A 21,742-nucleotide genomic window follows, 5' to 3' on the forward strand; every position below is an offset into this window, starting at 1 on the left:
TAATGTCTGTCAGGTGTTACATGATGTACCAACAAAGAAATATTGCATATTTCATAGCACAATACTCTTCCAGCCTTCCTCCTATTAGTGAAAAACAGCTCTTTTACACAACTCTTATGTTAGCAGTGTACATAAATGGCTTGGATTTGGTTTTATTGTGTTTTAATACAAGCATTTAGGGTAATACATTCTTTTGATTAGCTGTGGAAACAAAATCTTTCTGGAGATGGAAGCTATAAATAGTCAGTTTCATCTATTTTTTTATCAGACAGACAAAACTTGAATTATGAAAAAGAATTTCCAAAATGTATTTGCATAGAAACTATTAGTTACTTCAACAGAGAGCTTGATCCAATGTTTAATTCTGTTTAATTCTGTATTTTAAGAATCCAACTTGCTAAGTTAGAGCAAGTTGGTCCTAGTCTGCATTCAGAGGGGGTCTAGTATATTGTTTGTGAACATTAAAAAGTAAAAAGACTAATATCTGAAAGCAAAAGTTTTCAGAACACAAACTAATATAGTCCTCCCACTTCAGATAACTGCATGTATTCATCTCTAGGCTGAATTAAATGAACTACGGAGTACCATAATAAATCTCTTGGATCCTCCTCCAGAGGTGTCAGCGTTGATCAATAAGTTGGACTTTGCCATGTCTACTTACCTCCTTTCTGTTTACCGCCTGGAGTATATGAGGTACACACACACACACACCTTTTTCCCTGTTTGATTTTGTTGTTGTTGTTGTTTTGTTTCGTTTTTAAGTTGTATATGTTAAAGACAGAATTTCCAGGCACTATGATAAACGGGGATCAGTATTTTGAGTCAAAATACTCCACTGAAGATTCTGAGACTGAGTATTCAACTGTACAGAAATGGGGATGGGTAAAACGATGGAATAATATAGCAGGGCCCAAAAAATGGGAGCTCCTCTGTGTAGGGTCTAATAACAGATGGGCAAAAGGGTTCTTCAGAGAATTGTCTTGCAAGTGTAATATATCTTCTGCGCAGAATTGAAGTCTTGTGCTTGCTCTTCAGAAGGATAAGATATCTGAAAGATAATCTCTTCCATGAGATTAGTGTAATGTAGGAGCTGTGAAAACATTTTTATGGTGTTTTTCCCTCTCAGTAGTGTGTGTTAGGTTGTACTGTTCTGATTTACTGAATTCACATATTTTTTTTCTTTAGAAGTGTATTCATTACTGCTATGCAAAGAAGTGTGTAGCTGAAAGCTGAGGTGAAAGTCTAGCAGTAAGGAAAGTAGGTAGAAACTTCCCCCATCACATTTTTCTTTGTCAATAGCTAACTTGTACAACAGTTTGCAGAAACATACTGGCTGTGTTTTAGGAACAATTTTTTGATAAGTGATATTTGCATTAGTGCAAATTCAATAGAAGCAAAGCCTACAGAAATGCCAAAGATTGTATGTTTGTGATGTTTATGCATTTGTGGTGATTGATCCAAAGCTTTTAGAAATGCCAAAGATTGTATTGTATTTATATGTTTTTGGTGATTGTATAAGTGCATCATCGTCAGGTTTCCTGCTTCTGGGGTGTGAAAGTTACTCTCTGTGACAAATTGATGTTTTATCATCTGAGCCTAGTTAGCTGAATGTAGAAACATAGCAATATCACACTTAGTACAACTTAAAATTACCATGAAGTGAATCGTTATTGTAAGTGTGGGGTTTGCAATACAGGGTTAAAATACACAGATTTGTGTTGAAGGTGTTTAGATAAAAGGGAAAAAAAAAACACACCACCAACAAAAAAAACAACAGCAGAACTCTTCTTCTCCTAGGGTATTGCGTTCAACTGACCAAGATCGCTTCCAAGTCATGTTTTGCTATTTTGAAGATAAAGCAATTCAGAAAGACAAATCTGGTAAGTTTACTTATTTAGGTTATCTTGCAACTTGAAATACAATGAAGTTATTTTCAATCATGCCAAACTAGAACAAATCAGGCAACTAAATAATATAATGAGTCTCATTCATTAGATTGCTGTTGTCTTATTCTTGCCAAGAATGCTGTTTTCATTTTGAAACTGGTTTTTCAATGCTGTCTTGGTAAACATAAAGAATTTTGTAACTGTTAAGCATAAAGAAAACACAGTTCTTATGACAACCTTTGACTTCTCTCAATTCTTCAGGAATGATGCAGTGTGTGATAGCTGTTGCTGATAAGGTGTTTGAAGCTTTCCTGACAATGATGGCTGATAAAGTAGGTTACATGACAACTAAAATTTAAAATTAATATACAAGTTCTCATTCAGTTTATGAAAGTATGCTTGGATTTATACTACTATAATATGTTTTTTAGCCTAAAACCAAGGAGAATGAAGAAGAGCTGGAGAGACATGCTCAGTTCTTACTGGTGAATTTTAACCACATTCACAAGAGGATCAGGAGGGTTGCAGACAAGTACTTATCTGGTCTGGTAGACAAGTAAGTCTAGATTTCACTTTTCTTTTTTTCACGTTGACTGCTTAGTGAATATTTATGCAACTAAGGAAAACAGTCATGTGGATTTGGTGGCTGGTACTTTTGAAACATGGTCTTGTAAAATGACATCCAACAGTATTTTTAATGCAGGCTCTGAAATCACTGCTTAAAATGTCTGTGTCCACCAGCATTCCCACAGATTGAACAAAGGAAAGCACCCACTGGAGTTGACATTGCCTTTATTTAATGGAATAGCTCTACTTAGCTTGCTTTTTAGAGACCTTTCAAATGTTTATTGAGCCAGTCTGTTGTGAATCAAGGCAAACTTTGTGATTTCTGTGCAGTATGAGATAGTTTTCTTTGAGCAGCTCCATTTCTTGATAAAATAATTTCCTTCCTCAGTTCTCCATGGTTACTGTGTTTCTGAATGCTGTCTTGCTCTAGATTTCCTCACTTGCTGTGGAGTGGAACGGTGCTGAAGACTATGCTAGATATTCTGCAGACACTCTCACTGTCACTTAGTGCAGTAAGTGTATTTTTACTGATGCTATCAAGAATTAAGGGGCATATTTCCTTTTTTTTTTTTTTTTTTTTTTTTTTCCCCTTTCACAGAACTGATTTTTTTGCTTTTTTTCTGCATTTGATAATTCCTTTTTTGGAGTTCTTCATTTACTTTTGCTTTCATCATTAAGATTGCATCAATTTTAAGCAGTAGACTTCCATGACATAAGGAGTAAATTTGCACTTCTGTCAGTAAAATAGTGCTTGAAAGTTGTCAGATGTTCAGAAAATCAAATTTAGCATTAAGAAAACACAGGATTACCCAATCTGGATTGTAACTAATGAATTCTTTTATTGGTTCGTTTTTATTTTTTGAATGATAATGGGTGTCAGATTATATTCTTTCCAGTCTGTGTATGTAATCATAGTATTTTTGAATGTGGAAATGCTTTATCAAGATCTATTTTTGTACTAAACATAGAGGAGAAGTCTCTGGATTTTAGAATTACACAGAAAACCAAACTGGAATAGACCCCATCTCTTAGAGTTATTCAGACTGATTTTGAAAACAAATATGAACAAAATGTTGTGTTAAATCATACATTTTATTCAGGGAGTGTGCTATCTGTATTGTTCAAGTTAAGTGCTGATGAATTTTATTTTATTGAAACTTGATAATTTTTTTTGTTGAGGACATTCACAAGGACCAACCGTACTATGACATTCCTGATGCTCCATATAGAATAACTGTCCCTGACACACATGAAGCCAGAGAGGTAGGCAGTCCTTCTTAATATGTTATACAGTAAATTAATGCCTGAATTTTCTTCTTTTTTTTTTCTTTTTTTTTTTGTCTCAGTAAGTAACTCTGAGCTACTCTAAATGGTTGTTTAACAACCGAACAAAAAAAAACAACTTTTTTTAAAAAATGCTTACTTGTAGGTAAGGTTTTTTTTAATACCATCTGACACTTGGCATCTATATTTTTGGGTCTTATTATTTCACTTGACTTGAAGTGTGACAGTTCTTTTCTTACCCAAGTGAACTGTTCATTATTAGAGAAAATATTAACTGTATCATGTTGCTACAACCTTTCTTAATCCCTGTACTGCTTATTACACCATTAAAACCCATGCCTCCTGTTAAATATCCTGTATTTTACTGATGTATTGGTGCTTTGTTGTTTTAGAGTATAGTCAAGGATTTTGCTGCACGCTGTGGGATGATTCTGCAAGAAGCAATGAAGTGGGCTCCCTCTGTTACAAAATCTCATCTACAGGTGATGAGCCTGTTTCTGTGAAAGAATTTAATCCTTGTACATCTTCAAAATCAGAATTAAATTGTGTTGCTTTTTATTTTTTTAACTGTTCAAGCTTCATTTTTACTTTTTTTTTTTTTGTCACTCTAAGATTCCCTTTATATCATTACCAGAGAATAAAATGTTGCTTTGATATAGTCTAAATCTGAATATATTTAATACGACTTGTTTGTAAACAGTTGATCAGCCTGGACTTAGTTCAGAAATCAGAATTTAGTATAACAGAAAGCTCTGCCTAGCAAAGTTTAATTATAGCTAGCTTAAAATACCAGGTGGACTGAAAAATGTAATTAGGTTGTAAAACTTGTTTCTTGTTTCCCTCTTGGGAGGATGTTTTTTTCCATCTATGCAGTTCATTTTTCAAATACAGAGAAATACTGTTATATATGAGACCACTGTAAACTATAGACTTTAATTATTAGAGCATGAATGTAGAAAATGCTCACATGTGGCAGTTCAGCAGAAAGTGATAAAAGGACTTAGCAAAGACTACAGAAGACTCTTTATGATGTTCTAATAAAATAAATACTATATGTACACAAGAAGTCTCACTACAATAAAATAGAGGTCTCTTTTTGTTAACCCTTTCAGTAGTTGAAGAAAGCATGTAGTTCTGTTTAGACCAGCGTTCTGTATTCTTGAAGCTGATAACAGAATTTCTGTGTAGGCTCAAGAACTCTCTTGCACACTGAAAATCTACTTAGTCTTTCCTTTCCTAAAAACAAAATCCCAAGGGATTCTATCCTTATATAAAATAATAAATATATTCTCATCTTCCATGGAGCCCAGAGCACTTTGTTTTTTAAGGTTCTTTTTGTGAAAAGTCTTTTTAGAGGACTTCGGCCTTAAAACATTACCTTATTCACTTCATCCCTTTACAAAATGGACCAAGGCTTACTCTTTATGTATTTTGGATGGTGTTTAAAGTTTCTTACTGCCAGGGAGCAATGCCTAAAAGGGATGAATAGAGAAGGTATACTTGTTGTCAGATGCATATGTAATTAAGCTTTCTGGTAGCTTGTAATGTTGCAACACTTGCTTATGAGCTGTCTTGTTTTAAAAAACATAGTAATTTTTCAACAAATACATTTTTTTTGTGTACATCAGGAATACCTAAACAAACATCAGAACTGGGTATCAGGTTTGTCCCAGCACACAGGACTGGCTATGGCTACAGAAAGTGTTCTGCACTTTGCTGGCTACAACAGACAGAACACCACTTTGGGCGTGAGTATTTGCTTGTGTAGCTGTCATGCTAATTTTGTAACAAAATTAATTAAATAATACAGATTTCCTAAATCATCTTTGTCGTAGCACTTGAAAATTATTCAGATACCTTACTTCTTTCCATCTCAAGTCAAAGTATCTTCCAATCACATTACTGTACTGTAAATTACTGAAAAGTAGGGTGGTAACAAGCAAGGAATCAAATACATCTTTGATGTCTTTTAAGAGTTGTTTAGAGATGATTTTTAGTGGTTTGAAAGTAGTATCTTTGTACAAGGCTGAAACAAGCAGCTTTCTAGAATAGTAAGGTGAGCCGCATCCATTTGCTCTAATTTTACACAGGTATACTCAAAATATACTGTTGCATTGCATGTTTCATACAGTTATATGTAGTTTGTTACATTTCCTCTTTTCTCATATGTGGTTGTAATTTCTGACTTCCTGAAGAAACACCCAGTAGAATATGTTGCATTGTCAGCCAGCTTGTTTTCTAAAGAGGCAAGGTGAGAAATGAGAAAAATAGAGACCGTGATGGAAGAAACTTTAAAACTGGAAAGTAAATAAGAGAAACAACTTTCTCATTTTCCTAATGTGTTCACAGTACTTGTTTTCATTAGAGCCCTCCTGCATGCTAAGAGCTGTACTGAAAGAAATATGGCAGGGAAGTAACCAATCAAGTGACAAAAGCATTTTTAGAAAGCTGTCAAATTCTAGAATTTTACTACCTTTTTAATGCTTTTTTTGGTCTTTCAAAAGTGTGTGTTTGTATAAACCTTAAAAAATTTCAAACTGTATACATGGAACTAAGGCGCGTTTTCTTTATTTCATTTTTATCAGTCCTGCGACTGTTGTATCTAGTAGACCTGATACTCTTCTGATTGTAAACACAAAGAAAGCTAAGCTGAAAGCATAGGTAAAGGTATAAAAAGAAAAAGAGATAAGCGGTTGGATATGAACAGTATAAACAGCTATATGTGTTCTGGTCACAGGCAACCCAGCTAACTGAAAGACCTACTTGTGTGAAGAAGGACTACTCCAACTTCATGGCTTCTCTAAATTTGCGCAACCGCTATGCAGGAGAGGTAGGTACATACTTTTTTGAGCGTGTGGAGTGTTCACCAGCTCTAGCATAGCTTTTTAGGGGATGTTGTCCGTTCCAAACTAAACTGTTCTGTGATTCTATGTTCTTTTAAAAAAGGACTCTACATTTCTACAGGATAAAGGGTATAATTTTCCCGGGTTATTAAGGAGCTCATTTTACTCTTGGTCTTGTGCAGAATTCTTAGACTGCAGACAAGCCTATGTAGTGTTAGCAACGTAGAAAGAAGAGAGATCTGTTTGTTGTGGATATCCTTACTCAGCACGTGACCAATACCAAAGTAGACTTGAAAAAAAATATTGTTCTTTGTTGAAAAATTCATTATATTTTACAGGTTTCTGGAATGATTCAGTTCTCAAATGCTACAGGACGAACATCTGACCTGAATAAACTGATGGTCAAAGAGCTGAATGATGCTCTTGAATTGGGTCAGACTGAATTCTACACCCAGGCAATGTTTAAGTTGACTGCACTGCTAATAAGCAGCAAAGGTAATGAAAACCAAATGGAGTTCTGCTTTGTGGATGTGAATGCCAAGATTAATAAACTACAAAAGCTACCTATATGCAAACCCCATACACATCAACTTGATGCAAAGCTGCATTTGGAGATTTTTCAGTCAGGCTTATATTAAGGAAAGGGTGCTTAAGCTAGAAGCTATTTATTATCTATTTTCTTGTCGATGATCCATATATTTATTCTGCTGTTGAAATCTCTGTGAATGTTTGTTTTCAGATTGTGATCCCCAGCTACTTCATCATCTGTGTTGGGGTCCTCTGCGAATGTTCAATGAACATGGCATGGAAACAGCAATTGCTTGCTGGGAGTGGCTACTTGCTGCCAAGAATGGAATAGAAGTGCCGGTAGGAAGCTATCTAACTACTCTTTCTCTGCCACCGCAAGAGGGGGGAAGAGAGATAGGGAGAGATTCACAGCTGTTGTGAATCTGTGTCAAACAAGGATATTAAATGCATTGCTAATCACTTTAACCTGCCAGGAAGTTTCTGCTTATGTATTGTTGGAAGTCTGAATGCCCTCACTCGCTACGTGGAGTGTGGGAAATGGATCTTTCTCATTAGCAGGGAAAGCTGTTGGGTTCTCCGCTGTACTTTGCTGCTGAGATACCTGAGCTGCTCATGAATCGGGTCCCGAACTACTATGATTTATAGAATGCTGTTTTAAAGCAAATAGTAATTAATGTCTCTGCTCACCATTCAGGGCCTCTGGTATCTGGCATTGCTCCCTTGCAGAAAAAATAGGCTTGCAAAAGTACTAATCCTATAGCAGGCTAGCATTGTAGCTGTATTTCTCATGTAAGGATGAATCTAATGGTAATAAACCAACTCAGCATGGTAAAGTGACAATCCACACATGGCTGAGAAAGCTGCCTGGGGTAATTGCTGCAGTTAGTGAGCACTAAATACTTAATTTGCTGGATATAATTGTTTATCTAAAAATTTACGTATGTCAGTTCTGTGCATGTTTCAGTGTTTAGCTTTCTAAAGCAATAGTTTAATTTCTTCTCTTAAGCTTCTGGGAAATTTCTTTGTATCTTGTTGAGGAGATCAGATAGCCACCAACAGTTTCTTGGCCTCTTTTCTATTAGATGGTCCCACTTCCTAGAGAAGGTTCAGCAAAAGTGAATTTGTGTCATCTTTCTGTTGAGAGTCTACCGAGTGTTAAAGGTGGTAACCTTTAGCAGAGGGAGAGAAAGGCCAGCACTAGGTGATCTAACAGTTGGGCCTCTTCAACAAAATACAGCACTTGTCTGCTCTTCCCTCTAGTCCTTCTGTTATTAGCTGAACTTCCGAAGGAGTCTTTCTTCCCTTTGTGATTTAGCACGTGAAAGACATTTTACTTCAGGTGGAGTTTATACACCTGTCTTTGCCTCTCTGTTAGTGCTGCAGTGAATTTTAATTGAAGTAGTAGGTCATTGTGTGCCCTGTGGAGAAATAGTATGCTTCCCATACAAGAAGATGCTCTTGAAACCTTTGTTTGTGCAGTTCATGCGGGAAATGGCAGGAGCCTGGCAAATGACAGTGGAGCAGAAAGTTGGCCTGTTTTCTGCTGAGCAGAAAGAAGCAGATCCATTAGCAGCCTCAGAAGAGAGCCAGCCAAGGCCTTGTCCGCCAGAGGTCACCCCACATTACATATGGATAGAGGTGTGTATTTCATCTGGAGTGTCCCACCTATGATGGTGTTGCAGTGATGCTGCGATTAAGTGGAGTCATGATGGTAGTCCCTCTGTCACAAAGCCTCAGGGACACACTATTTTTAGAGGAGTATAATAATTGGGAGGGAGAAAGGTGTTTGAAACGGAGGAGACTGGTTTATGCATGTGGTTTTTGTTTGTTTGTTTGTTTTGAGTTGAAAAAACATCAAAGAAAGCATAGCATGTCTGTCTCCTTCTCAGTTTTTGGTGCAGAGATTTGAAATAGCCAAGTACTGCAGTTCTGACCAAATAGAGATCTTCTCCAGCCTGCTCCAGCGGTCACTTTCATTGAACATTGGAGGGGCGAAGGGCAGTTTGAATCGGCATGTGGCAGCAATTGGACCCCGTTTCAAGTGAGCAGGGTTTTCTTCCTTGTTGAAAACAATAACAGTATATGGGAGAAAAGAACTAAACGCTAAATAAATATATATCTTGTCCTTGGCTTAAAGTGGTGAAAATTCTTTTAAAAGACTGGAATTATAAGGAGATTAAGCTCTGTTTTCAAAGTAGATGTAGATAACTTTAGTTTGAAAGTCATTTTGGTGCTTCAGAAAACTTCATGGTATAATTTTGTACAGTGAATTGTCCAGATCATCGATCTAGTCAGTGCATCATTTGGGAATAATTTTGCTCCACCAATTGTTTTCACATTTGTGGCTTGAGGGCTTTAACTTTCTATGGTTTGGTCATCACAGCCTTAGGAACAGACTGATGAAAAAAAGTTGTCAAGAACTCAGAAACAGACAATTTTCAGTGACCTAACTGGGATTATAACTGTAGTATAGCTGTAACTGTGGTTTGTATGGTGTTGCATTGGTCACCATTTCAAGAATGCCAAAATTTTCATTCTGTAAATATTTTGTATGTTAGGTTGCTGACTCTGGGGTTGTCTTTGCTGCATGCTGATGTGGTTCCAAATGCAACTATTCGAAATGTTTTGAGGGAGAAGATTTATTCCACTGCCTTTGATTATTTCAGGTACCTTTTGTTTTATTTGCAACTACTCACTAAAAATGTGTGTGTGCGCGCCTGACTTCCTAAACCTTCCATGATATTTCAAAGCACCAGCTGTCTTTCTGTTCTAGTGATTTCACTTCCTTTCATGTTTTTGCCCATTTTAACAAAGGCTTTTATTTTCCTTGTGCTTTGGTGTAGTTCATGAACCATCTTGATAAGGCTTAGGTGTAAGTTCCATTTTTTTATATGTTGTCTATAAGGTAGTATCTTCAGGAATGTTTGTTCTTTTCTTCCCTACCTTATCTTGGTAACTTAATGCTCAAAACTGTACCTAGATTTATAAGATGTAAAAGGCTGCTATTACAGAATGTATGGCTGAAATGCAGTTTTATCATTTTAAAATACACCCACATTGAATTTGATTTCATGATTTGATGTGGACACAGCAGACAATAATGTAGTTAATAGGAATGTCTGACAATGTAAGGAGGTTAGTCAGTCATAACATTAAATGTCAAATCCAAGATGCTGACAGGCTGCCATGTTAATTTTCAGTTATAATAGGAAACTTCTGTTATAATAGGAAACTGAGTTATAATAGGAAGCTTCAGTCAGACAGAATGAAGCAATGAGGATAAAATATAGTGATGTGTAGTCTCATCCTTGAAGACTGGTCAGAAGGAAAAAAAGTTGTGATTAATTTGTGGCCCTCTTTTTTAATATAATATGTTCGACTTCACATTATTTGTGTGATTTCTTTAAGTTGTCCTTCAAAGTTTCCTACGCAAGGGGAAAAGAGGCTTCGTGAGGATATCAGCATATTGATAAAGTTTTGGACAGCAATGTTCTCAGACAAAAAGTATCTGACAGCAAGCCAACTTGTGCCACCTGGTAAGTTCTTTTATTTGCAGTTTCAAAAGCCTGTTGTTTCTTTGATTGCATTCTACATCAGATCTGTGTTCCGTTATTAGATAATCAAGACACCAGGAGCAACCTTGATATCAATGTTGGGTCTCGGCAGCAGGCCACACAAGGATGGATAAATACCTACCCTTTGTCTAGTGGCATGTCGACCATATCTAAAAAATCAGGTATCTTTTCAATTCTAACCAGCCAACTTTACAGAATATTTTGTATGCAGATGTTGCTTAAGGTCAGTATTTAACATTGGGCTCATATTCTCCTCCTGGAGGGAGGAGAACATACCAATACCAAGTCTGGAGAGGAGAAAAAAAGTAGTCTTACTGACAACAAGCAGCAAATTTTTGAAATTACCTGTTTTATTTGATAGAATGTTAAATTCTCTAGTACAGAAGATATAAGAATAGAGGTCAAGATTTATTGAAATCCATAAAGAAATTGCTTTCCACAGGCATGCCCCTAGTGCTTTTCTGGGGTCATCAGAGTGGCATTAAACTGTGAAGTGTGTTTTGTACCTTTACAAACTGTACTCTATAATAGGCTGTTGTGTTTCTAAAGTGAATGCAACATTGGCTAAACTAGTATCCCTGTAACCTGTTGTACTCCATATATCCAGAGAACAACTGCACAATGAGTAGTGCTGACTTTGAGGTCACTCCAATGTAAATTTACAGGTGTCCTATGGTGATTCAGTTCTTATGTGTTGATGTTGCCGGGTGTAGACAGATCGAAAGCAGAATTTAACATACAGAACGGAAGCCACTAAAAACTTTTTTTATCCTTTTCTCAAGGAATGTCTAAGAAGACTAACAGAGGTACACAGCTACACAAGTACTACATGAAGCGAAGGACGTTATTGCTCTCATTGCTGGTGAGTGTTTAGAAGAATGGGGAAACCGTATGAATTTATAAATGTGTTGTCTTTGCAGGATGCACAGACTGAAGTATCTTGTGAGGGTGAAATGGGAGTATTTTATCTTCTTCCAGAAAACATGTATTTTGTTCGGTTTCCCTCAGGCTACTGAGATTGAACGCTTAATCACATGGTACAATCCACTCTCCTCCCCTGAATTAGAGTTGGATCAAACTGGAGAGAGCAGTGTTGCAAACTGGAGGTCTAAGTATATCAGTCTTAGCGAGAAGCAATGGAAGGATAATGTGAATCTGGCTTGGAGCATTTCTCCTCATCTTGCTGTACAGCTCCCTACCAGGTGAGAAATTTCAAAAGAAAAATCTGATGTAATTCCTGCTGCCTTTCTTATAAGTTGAGTGAATACTGACTCTGTAAGTATTGATGCTGCTTGCTCCCATTTACAGCTTACTTACGTGCTTTCACAGCTGGTTGAGACCTTTCAAATATAAAGAAGTGGATTACTTTAAAAGATAGTGATTTGGCTTAAGCTCTAGTGGCATCTGGTTTCCATTCTTTCCATCCATTCTATGCTAATACTTAGTGTTTTGTTCAGCAAGAATTATGCTTGTTTTTTAATAGTGTTTAACCCATTAGCAGGCATAGCATTTAAACAGTTCTAAAATATCTTTGAATGAAATGTACTAGCTATATATTGGCTTGCACTTTAATAAGTATGCTAGGAGAATTAGCATAGTTGGCTTTGGAAGGGAAAGGAAATTCTTTCCCTATTACAACAGTGATACTTTTTGCCAAATAGAATTCTGTGTGCAGGTTTCTGTAGAATCCCAGACATTATATTTCAGTCAAGAATTCAATAATGGGGTAAAATGCTAGTGGTTTGTACAGAGCACTGGATGAGGACCAGTTGTTCCTGAATCCCTTTCTGACAGCATATTGTTCCCTCAGTGTGCATTATTTCATAGTTGGACTATTTGTTTATTAAGCATATTCATTTATACCTTTTGTAGTTCACAGCATAATTAGAAGAGGCTTTCACAATTTTCTAATAAGAATATTATATTCCTGGTTATACGTAGATTTAAGAACACTGAAGCTATTGGAACAGAAGTGACTCGTCTGGTTCGGTTGGACCCAGGAGCTGTTAGTGATGTTCCTGAAGCAATAAAGGTACTTGTGAATATTTACGCTGTCACAGGGCCCCATAATTCATTCAGTTACATTGGAGAATACAGTCTTTACTTAGCACAGTGCATGCTCTAGTGCTAAGCATATTTCCATAGGAGAAAATGGCAGAACAGCTTTGGAAATAAGATGCTGAGGCAAGAATCACAGGAATAAGAATAGAAGGCTAGTTAGCTCTTGCTATCAGCCTTATTGTCACCATACACAGAATGTCTGAAAACTCATCGCTTGCAGTACATCCACCATTTCTGTTCATTTTGCATAATGTGTAAAAAGACCCCAGGACCTCGGTGAGCACTGCTGCTGAAGCTATCTCAAGCTTAACCCATCCTCTGTGTCAAGAGGCCAAGCCTCCTAAAATGGAGAAGACTCATCATGTTGATCTGCAGTAAAGCATTCTAGTCATGTGAGGGACAGTCTTGTCACTTGCAAAATAAACAAGAAAACTTCACCTTCTTTGACTGTTGCAAAAGGGCTTATTTTTTCTTCTTTCTCCCCATGCTAGAACTCCTCTGTTGTGCTTTTAGTAATTTGACTTACTAATTTCATCTAGTGATCTGGGAGGTGAGGTGATTCCAATAGTTAGATTTCCATGGGAAAAATGCTTTAGATAAAATAGCTATGATGTTGTAAAATAAAACGTAGGATATTTCTATTGGCTTGCGATAATAAGCTAGATAATAGCATCACTGTCTGCTCTGCTGTGTATTACCCAGACATTACTGGGTGATGTAAACTTCTAATGTGTTTGACCTGCTTTTCCAGTACCTGGTTACCTGGCATACAATTGATGCTGATGCACCTGAGCTCAGCCACGTTCTGTGCTGGGCACCAACGGATCCACCAACTGGCCTTTCCTATTTTTCAAGCATGTACCCACCTCATCCTCTAACAGCTCAGTATGGGGTTAAAGTCCTGCGATCTTTTCCTCCGGTAAGATGAGTTCCAAGACAGCCTTAATGCTTCAAGTGTGGTTATGATCTTAGTCATTGTGGCAGTTGGCTCTTAGTTTTTAATACAGTGGAGAGACACATATGTGGAATGGGCACACCACATTGGGGAGAGTGAATAGATTGGGATGAAAATTTAAAGTTGAGAGTCCCAAATAATACTGGCTTGTGTACTTCCAACTTTATTGTCATAAATCACACCAAGTTTAATTCTTCAGAGTGTACCTCTCAAATAGTTCCTTGCAGATCTTTTCCTTTCTCTGGATAATTTTCATTCCTTGTTAAACTTGTATTAGGACTATAAAATATGTGATTGTTAATGATATTTTTGAAGTCAGAAAGGGCAGAAAAAATCCTTTGATTTGAGAAGATAATGCGTGTGTATAGAGTTTAAAATGAAGAGGCAGCAGTATTTGAAATTTTATTCCATCATGTAACTGAAGGAAGCTTTTATGTGCGTGTGACCTGTCTTCCATTCTTGAGTGCTAAAACAATAACAATAAAAACCCTGATGTCTTTTCTTTTCCAGGATGCCATTTTATTCTACATTCCACAGATTGTTCAGGCACTACGGTATGATAAGGTGAGGATATAAAACAGCTGTATATGAACCAAGCAAACTTCTAGAACAGCTTTCAGACTTAAAACTGCAAATTAGTCAAACTCTAAGGTTAAACTACTGCTGCTTATTATTATGTTATATCTAATATATAAAAGACAAATGTCTGTGGAGGCTAACTTGCTTTGGATACACCGCTTTTATGAACAAGTAAACTTGAGAAACCAGAGGCTATGAAGCTCATCTGTCAGGAGCAAAATTTTGGTATGGGAACCCTCGGCTGAGGACTGTGAATATGGCTTCTGAAGATCTGCATGAGACAAGAAGTAATAAAATTAATTTTAAATCACTATCCTTAAGCATTTTCCTGTGGAGTTATCCAGAAAAAACATCTAGGGGTGTCTCACTGTTCCATCACCAACATGAAATCAGATCTTAGCTTTATCTTGCAGAAGTAAGGAGCAAAGCTTGAGGACCACGTTCACAGTTCATTAATATGAGGTCATTGTTATATGCCAATAAGGTGTGTGAACTTTGGCTGGTGCATTATTTTCACATTAAGACATCCACAGACAGTAAACTAGGTGGCTGTATATAGTTATTTTTTAAGAACTTTTTATAAATTAATAACCTCTGTGATGCAGATCATGAGCATCAGATGTTTGACTTGTCAGTCAAACAGAGAAACCTCCACAGACTGAAGTAGCAGCTGCAAGTAGAGGAAAAGGAATGCTGTCCCTGGAATGAGTAGAATTCCCTTATACATTTCAAATTCTTTTGTAAGTTTGTTCTTATTACCTAGAATTTCTGTGGAACTGTGCCAAGATGTGTTGCTCTTGACACCAAAATGTGCAGTCTGTATAATTCTGTCTCCATTTCTGATATTACAGGAGCATTTAGTGATGCCAAGCAAGACCAATGCCTCTATGGCAGTTCCTGTGCATTGTACACATTCTAGGAGATAGCCAGATCTCAAGGAGATTTGAAATCCAAATAGAACATATAGTAAATGGAACAGAGGTGGGAAGATAGAGTAGTGGAGTATGTCAGTAATAAAGCTGAAAACAGTTTAGGTCAATTCCCTGCCTGTTAGAATACACCATCAGTCTTTAAATGTGTCTTGTTTTTTTTTTTAACAATGTGAATTTGATTGCAGTGGTCTTCCTTTCATCCTTTAAATATTTTTTTGTTTTGAAGAATTGCTGATAGAAACAGTAAAATTCAATCTGTTTGAGTTATAATGATCTTTGCTTACTGAACTGGATATGATTGCAGATGGGTTACGTTAGAGAATACATCCTGTGGGCAGCTGCCAAATCCCAGCTCTTGGCTCACCAATTCATCTGGAACATGAAAACTAATATCTACCTGGATGAAGAAGGACACCAAAAAGATCGTGAGTGATGTAAAATATAATATAGTTTTTAACTCCTTGCCTTAGTTCAGAATAAATCTCCCTTCTGCTTTCGCTTTTGGCAGGAGGAATCCTTTTAACTGAGAATTTCTTTCATTTTTAGAGATGGGGTCCATGCCCATTCTATAGAAGTGTCCTGCCTAACAGAATGTATCAAAAGAGATGCAGCAATGTTTGCATCAATACTTTTTTCTTTTGAATACTACCCGTAGCTGGCTATTCCCGTCACCCATGATATTTAGCTTTTAAAAATATGCTTCTTATGCAGATGCTTCCTTTTTTACATGCAGCTGACATTGGGGAACTCCTGGAGCAACTAGTAGAGGAGATAACTGGCTCATTATCTGGCCCAGCCAAGGAGTTCTATCAGCGGGAATTTGATTTCTTTAATAAAATCACCAATGTTTCAGCCATTATCAAGTAAGTGTTATGCTGCAGAGATTGTGCTCTTCTGGGACTCGTAGTTCTGGAAATTCCCAGCATCATGGTTAAAAGGCTAAAGTGCTTTCAGTGTTTTTGAAGATAGTGTCTTCAAGAAAAAAAAAAAGAATTAATCACTCATATGATAAGAAATTGATTTTGTTTTTAATGTAACTTAAGAGTCATAATAGGATGTAAAGGCTCATTTTACATTGATATTTTATATTTGGTCTGATCTGTGTGCTTTGGACCAGAGTTCTTCGGTCTGAAACATCTATAACAGTTTTATAAGTATTTTTCCTTCCTTCCTAAATGGAAGGAAAAGAATTCCTGTGGTTATGGAGAAAGATGTGGTTTCACAAGCACTGGACTGTATATCTTTAAAACTGGAAGTCTTGCTCACAGATTCTCACTGCTGATTGCAGCAAGGTATTTAATTTAACTTTATAAAGCTTGCCAGTGGATGGCAGCAGCTCAGCACACAAGTTGTAAGTCTGTAAATGTGGTTTTATTGCATATTTTTTAAACATTCTCTGGTGTGTTCAAGTATTTGAAAGGCATTTAAAATGTATTTCCTGGAACATACCTCTTTTAAAATGAAGCTTTGCAAACCACCAGTATAAGGGCATTGGGCTAAAGGACACTTGTTTTGCTAAAACTGTCAAATATTAAGTGTCTTTTATGCATGTGTCAAAATGTTTTCATCCAATAGGAGTTAAAATGGGTCTCTAGGGTCTGAATATCTAGATATTTAGGATGAATTTGTTAGTCATAATTAAGCAACTGTTTATAATTGTGCATTGCAAGCATTTTTTTGCACCCCAGACTTAAAACACATCTGTTTTTTTATGCATCTTTCATGTAAAGACAACACAGAGGAGATACTATTTGCTTTGTAGATGGCATAAATGAACAAATGTATCATCTGTGATTATTTCATTAGCTTAAGTGTTATGTTACTGCCTCAGTAATCTGCTGTACCTCTTAAACCAGAGCATAAGGAATACCTTTCAGTTACATGCTGCTACTCCAGGTGAGTGTGCAATTTGCAATTACATGACTAATTTCAATAGATGGTTAACACAAGTGCCTGTGCAAATTGGGTAATTGCACATGCTAATCGTTAACCATGTTACCAATTATCCAGTTGACACCTGCAGTCATGCTAAGTATGTGAGCAAATTAGGCGTGTAATTGCATAGGCATTTTACTGGCTTGTCCTTTTCCAGTTAGCTTGTACTACTTCCAAGGCAATGTTCTTACTCTGGAGTAAGGTCCACAAAGGAAAATTGTATCAATATAACTGTAGCAATACTTGCATGATTATGCTTGAATTTCTCTACCAGGAAGAGTCTTCATTTCATTTACTGTTTGATTTTGTCAGCAACCTGTATATCAAGTCAGTGTTAGATCTGCAAAGCAAAGACTAAGTCTACAAAGTGAAGACTCATGAAGAAGAGGTGCAGCAAGAGATCTTTGTCATTACAGAAGGAAATGTATTTTGTGAAGTTTTGTATAAATCTGAAACGAACTTCAGGGTAGTATATAGTATGTAGGTAGATAAAATATCGTTTATCTTTCTAGGCCATTTCCTAAAGGAGATGAAAGAAAAAAAGCTTGCTTGAGTGCCCTGTCTGAGGTGAAAGTGCAACCTGGTAAGAAGTGATTTAATAATGTAGTGGACTTTTTGCATTCAGTATGAGTACTGTATTTTCTGCAAGCAAACATTGAAATGTCTGGCAAGTGGATACTCACAGTTTTGATGCTTGTGACTAGGTGACTGCTCTTCTGTTACAGTTGGATTGTTTCTCTCTTGAAACAACTCAAATATTTTTACGCTGCCAATAATTTCTACGTGGTGCATCAAAACTTGCCCAAAAGTGCTTGCAGTTAAATTAGGTAACATAGAGATAAAAATAGCAATGTATATCTGAAAAGAGACAATAAATAAGCCTTCATTCTCCTTTTTCTCCCATCAGACACGCCCTTGTAACATCATTGTCTCAAGGTCCTTATATTTTTAAACATATTTTCCCTATCTGAATCTTCCCTTTAAAATGGACTTTGATGAAAGCTTGTCCTGACCTCTGTGTAACAAGTCTCAATTCTTGTACCATGTTTTTGTTGCTAAGGGCCCTCCCTAGTACACTGGGAAATGCTGCCGCATCTTATTAAAGGCTATTATAAGAGAAGCCTTACCTTTACATTTCTGTGATAAAGATTCTACAGTATTAGTTTAAAACTGTATTCTTGTAGTTTTGCAGTTGCTGACTAATGGAAAAGGTACTGCACCTTTCTTGGCTTGCAGACTGTACTCTCCAGTTTATCTGTAACATTTATTCAATTCAGAAGCATGTACTGAAGCTAGAGATGCTAATAGCAGTTATTCTCTGACTGTCACTGTCATACTGGCCAATGAGTTTGTTCTCAGCTGTCTGTTCTATTTTGCAGGCTGCTACTTGCCCAGCAATCCTGAAGCTATTGTTCTGGACATTGATTACAAATCAGGAACTCCTATGCAGAGGTAACATGCTCTTGTTGTATTCTTCCTTTAAGTTAATTCATTATATTTTTTCTGTAAGTTCTTGTTTGGCTAACTTGTGTTCATCTTCATCTTTGTGTTTATCACAATTTAGTGCAGCAAAAGCACCCTACTTGGCCAAATTTAAAGTGAAGCGATGTGGAGTTAGTGAGCTTGAAAAAGAAGGTTAGTAAATGGGTCTTAATCATTGATGCTACTAATGAAGAGTCAGCAATTCCTCTAAAACTGTCTGCTTTTAGTGACCTGTGCTGCTGCAGTAAAAATATTTCCATATTGAACTTTATCTGCAGTGGTTCAGCTTAGAAACAAAACTGCATAAAATGGAGACTTTTTTTTTTTTTTTTTTTTTTTTTTTTTAAGTCTCTGGAAGGAAGCCACTATACGTGTCCTGAAGAAATGCGAACAGTTACTTTAGACTAACATAAATTAATTGCCTTTCTCTGGTCTTTAGTGTGTAACAAACTCCACGCTTTGGCACCTTTTTCTTGTAATAAATTTTGTGGGATACTCTAGCTGACTAGCTTAATGTAATTCAGGCATTTATCAAGTAAATCACAAAGATTATTTTAATGTAGATGTTCTAATTCCAATATAGAATGGGAACTGCCTTGCAGAATTCACCTTGCAAAGCAGAAAATTCTGTAGTGGAATCTGCAGTGTGAAATGTTACGGTTTTGAGTGCTAAGGTGTTGTCATGATAGAAGGTTACTAACCAAAGTCTACATCTGGGTTTTGCTTTGTACTCTTCTTGCAGGTCTGCGATGTCGTTCTGATTCCATAGACGAAAGTGCAGAAGAAGGGGTAGACAGTAAGAAAATCTGTTGGCAGGCAGCTATCTTTAAAGTGGGCGATGACTGCAGACAGGTACAAAGCTAACTAGGCTTTGCAGTTGTAGAAGACAGATTTGTAAGTGACAGTATGTAAGAAGGAAATAATCTTAGTGTGGAAATGTGGTTTTTTTTTTTTTTGGAATTTTGAGAATCCCCACTAGCTGTGGACTGAGGGAGAAAACTGATTTGTGCTTGAGGGAACAGAACTGTGTTGTACCACTGTAGAAAAATCTGGTTTGGAAACAAAGGTCATTCTTTCAAAATAGTTCATCTAATGCAATGACTTACATTTTATTCTTTTTTAGAATATATTATTTCAGCAGAATTATTGGTAACATAAAGTACTTTCCAAGATGATACCTTGTATGTTGAAGCTTGATTGTTTTTGGTTAAGGAGGAATGCTTGCTATTATTTCTGGAGTTATTGGTAGTCTTCTTAATCAAAGAATGATGGAAAAGTTTGTTCTTCATAGTTTGTCAGCAGTTAAATCTTCTGTGTTGCTTGTTACACATTTAAACAACATTTATTTTTTCCTTTTTTGATTTCCCCCAGAGTCTCCGTGTATGCACAAGCACACATCTGCAGACCTTCTGGGGGAACTTAATGTTCACTTCAGGGTTCTTCAGAGCTTTTTTTGTAATTTGACTTACTATCCGTAACCCCTGTAATGTTCATGCAATTTTTTTCTTGTATAACAGGACATGTTAGCTTTACAAATCATCGATCTCTTCAAGAACATATTTCAGCTGGTAGGCCTGGATCTTTTTGTGTTTCCATACAGAGTAGTCGCCACAGCTCCTGGGGTAAGTGGACCTTTAACTGTACTGCTGTAGAAAATAGTTCCTAATTAAAAAAAAAAAAAAAAAAAAAGCACACATAAATTTCCATACTGCAAGGAAATACTGACAACATTGCTTATGCCAAATGTTTGGATTACCATTGACATGGAGAGTCTTTCCTCTCCTGCTTCCTGTGTTTCTAAAATTTTTGGCTCTGAAATTTTGCTGTTTGATTTTGGGGACTACATTGTGCAAGTCTATGGAAAGTAGCAGATATTGTCTTATGCTGAATGGAAATTCTTGAAGTTTGGATATACTTTCTTTAAGAATTAACTAGAAATTCTACATTTGGTGATCTGTAGGCTTCCCTGCATTTCCTGGGGAACCTGCATGACTGGCAAGAGCCATGAACAAAATATATGTTGGGAGTGTGCTTTACAGACCTGTTTCTCTTCTCCCCCTTCAGTGTGGTGTTATTGAATGCATTCCTGACTGTACATCCCGTGACCAGCTGGGCAGGCAGACAGACTTTGGGATGTATGATTACTTTACAAGGCAATATGGAGATGAGTCTACTCTTGCATTCCAGAAGGTAAAATATCAGTTGGCAGGCACAGCAAAATCTCAACTGAGAAACATTCTAGCTATAAGAAATAATGACAAATATTAGATAATGACTACCATAATGCTGTATCTGGCTTCTGATGCAGATAATTCATTTTAGCTATGAGTAAGTTAGAAGTTATTGCAGCTGTAGATATATGGAAAATATCATTGAACACTGCTTCAAACTAATCATAAAAAAGAATAAAATGTTCAGCTGTATCTGCTTCTAGTATGGAGAGTTATTAAATTCTGTGTTCTTACGATTTGTTTCAACTTCTTATTTGTACAGGCTCGCTATAATTTTATCCGCAGTATGGCTGCATATAGCCTTCTCCTGTTTCTGCTCCAGATTAAAGACAGGCATAATGGCAACATCATGTTGGACAAAAAGGGACACATCATTCACATTGGTCAGTTGTAGTCATCTTTCCTTCTGCTGTAAAGTATTGCTCACAGAAGTTAATAAGCCATTTCCATTTGAGATTAATTTGGTTTCATGGTTTGTAAATATACATAGGACATTTTTCATGCCTGTTTAGTAGTATTTTGTGTATATTTGTGTTGGCTGCTTCTGTGTAAATTTGGCTTTACAAGGTTTAACCAGCTTCAGGAAAGTATAAACACACGTGTATGGATTATGTGTGTATACATAAATGTACATGTATTCATATATATACAACTATATATTTATAAATACATAAATGTATCTTTGGATTTCTTTCATTAGTGTATGGGTCTGAACTAAATTTGACAAGTAAATTTATGTAATTACATGAGGCTGTAACTTCTGCTTTAGCTTTGCTTTTCTGGAACTGTACAGATGTTTCAGCACAAAATTTATTTGATGTCATCATCCTTGAGTATAGTCTAGTGTTACAGTGATGATTCTTTCATTGGTGTTTTTACACTTC

At 36.5% G+C, this 21,742-nt stretch overlaps 1 protein-coding gene across 2 annotated transcripts in view; it reads left to right on the forward strand.

Moving 5' to 3' along the window:
* The window catches only part of PI4KA (phosphatidylinositol 4-kinase alpha), a 61,426-nt gene that overhangs the window by 34,235 nt on the left and 5,449 nt on the right, over positions 1–21,742 (forward strand). For both annotated transcript variants that reach the window (XM_082774545.1, XM_082774544.1), the window contains exons 22-51: positions 560–693; positions 1,798–1,880; positions 2,148–2,218; positions 2,318–2,442; positions 2,884–2,965; positions 3,633–3,716; positions 4,130–4,219; positions 5,366–5,485; positions 6,475–6,567; positions 6,919–7,075; positions 7,320–7,447; positions 8,588–8,746; positions 8,998–9,149; positions 9,667–9,774; positions 10,517–10,644; positions 10,725–10,844; positions 11,466–11,545; positions 11,692–11,885; positions 12,625–12,715; positions 13,496–13,663; positions 14,210–14,263; positions 15,515–15,635; positions 15,944–16,073; positions 17,658–17,728; positions 18,525–18,597; positions 18,710–18,780; positions 19,370–19,479; positions 20,145–20,249; positions 20,692–20,817; positions 21,121–21,241. In XM_082774545.1, coding sequence (XP_082630671.1) covers positions 560–693; positions 1,798–1,880; positions 2,148–2,218; positions 2,318–2,442; positions 2,884–2,965; positions 3,633–3,716; positions 4,130–4,219; positions 5,366–5,485; positions 6,475–6,567; positions 6,919–7,075; positions 7,320–7,447; positions 8,588–8,746; positions 8,998–9,149; positions 9,667–9,774; positions 10,517–10,644; positions 10,725–10,844; positions 11,466–11,545; positions 11,692–11,885; positions 12,625–12,715; positions 13,496–13,663; positions 14,210–14,263; positions 15,515–15,635; positions 15,944–16,073; positions 17,658–17,728; positions 18,525–18,597; positions 18,710–18,780; positions 19,370–19,479; positions 20,145–20,249; positions 20,692–20,817; positions 21,121–21,241 — 3,349 coding nt within the window. The remainder of the gene's footprint in view (positions 1–559; positions 694–1,797; positions 1,881–2,147; positions 2,219–2,317; positions 2,443–2,883; positions 2,966–3,632; positions 3,717–4,129; positions 4,220–5,365; positions 5,486–6,474; positions 6,568–6,918; positions 7,076–7,319; positions 7,448–8,587; positions 8,747–8,997; positions 9,150–9,666; positions 9,775–10,516; positions 10,645–10,724; positions 10,845–11,465; positions 11,546–11,691; positions 11,886–12,624; positions 12,716–13,495; positions 13,664–14,209; positions 14,264–15,514; positions 15,636–15,943; positions 16,074–17,657; positions 17,729–18,524; positions 18,598–18,709; positions 18,781–19,369; positions 19,480–20,144; positions 20,250–20,691; positions 20,818–21,120; positions 21,242–21,742) is intronic.

This window comes from Aythya marila (genome assembly GCF_965140915.1).
Source record: "Aythya marila genome assembly, chromosome: 17".
NCBI lineage: Eukaryota > Metazoa > Chordata > Aves > Anseriformes > Anatidae > Aythya > Aythya marila.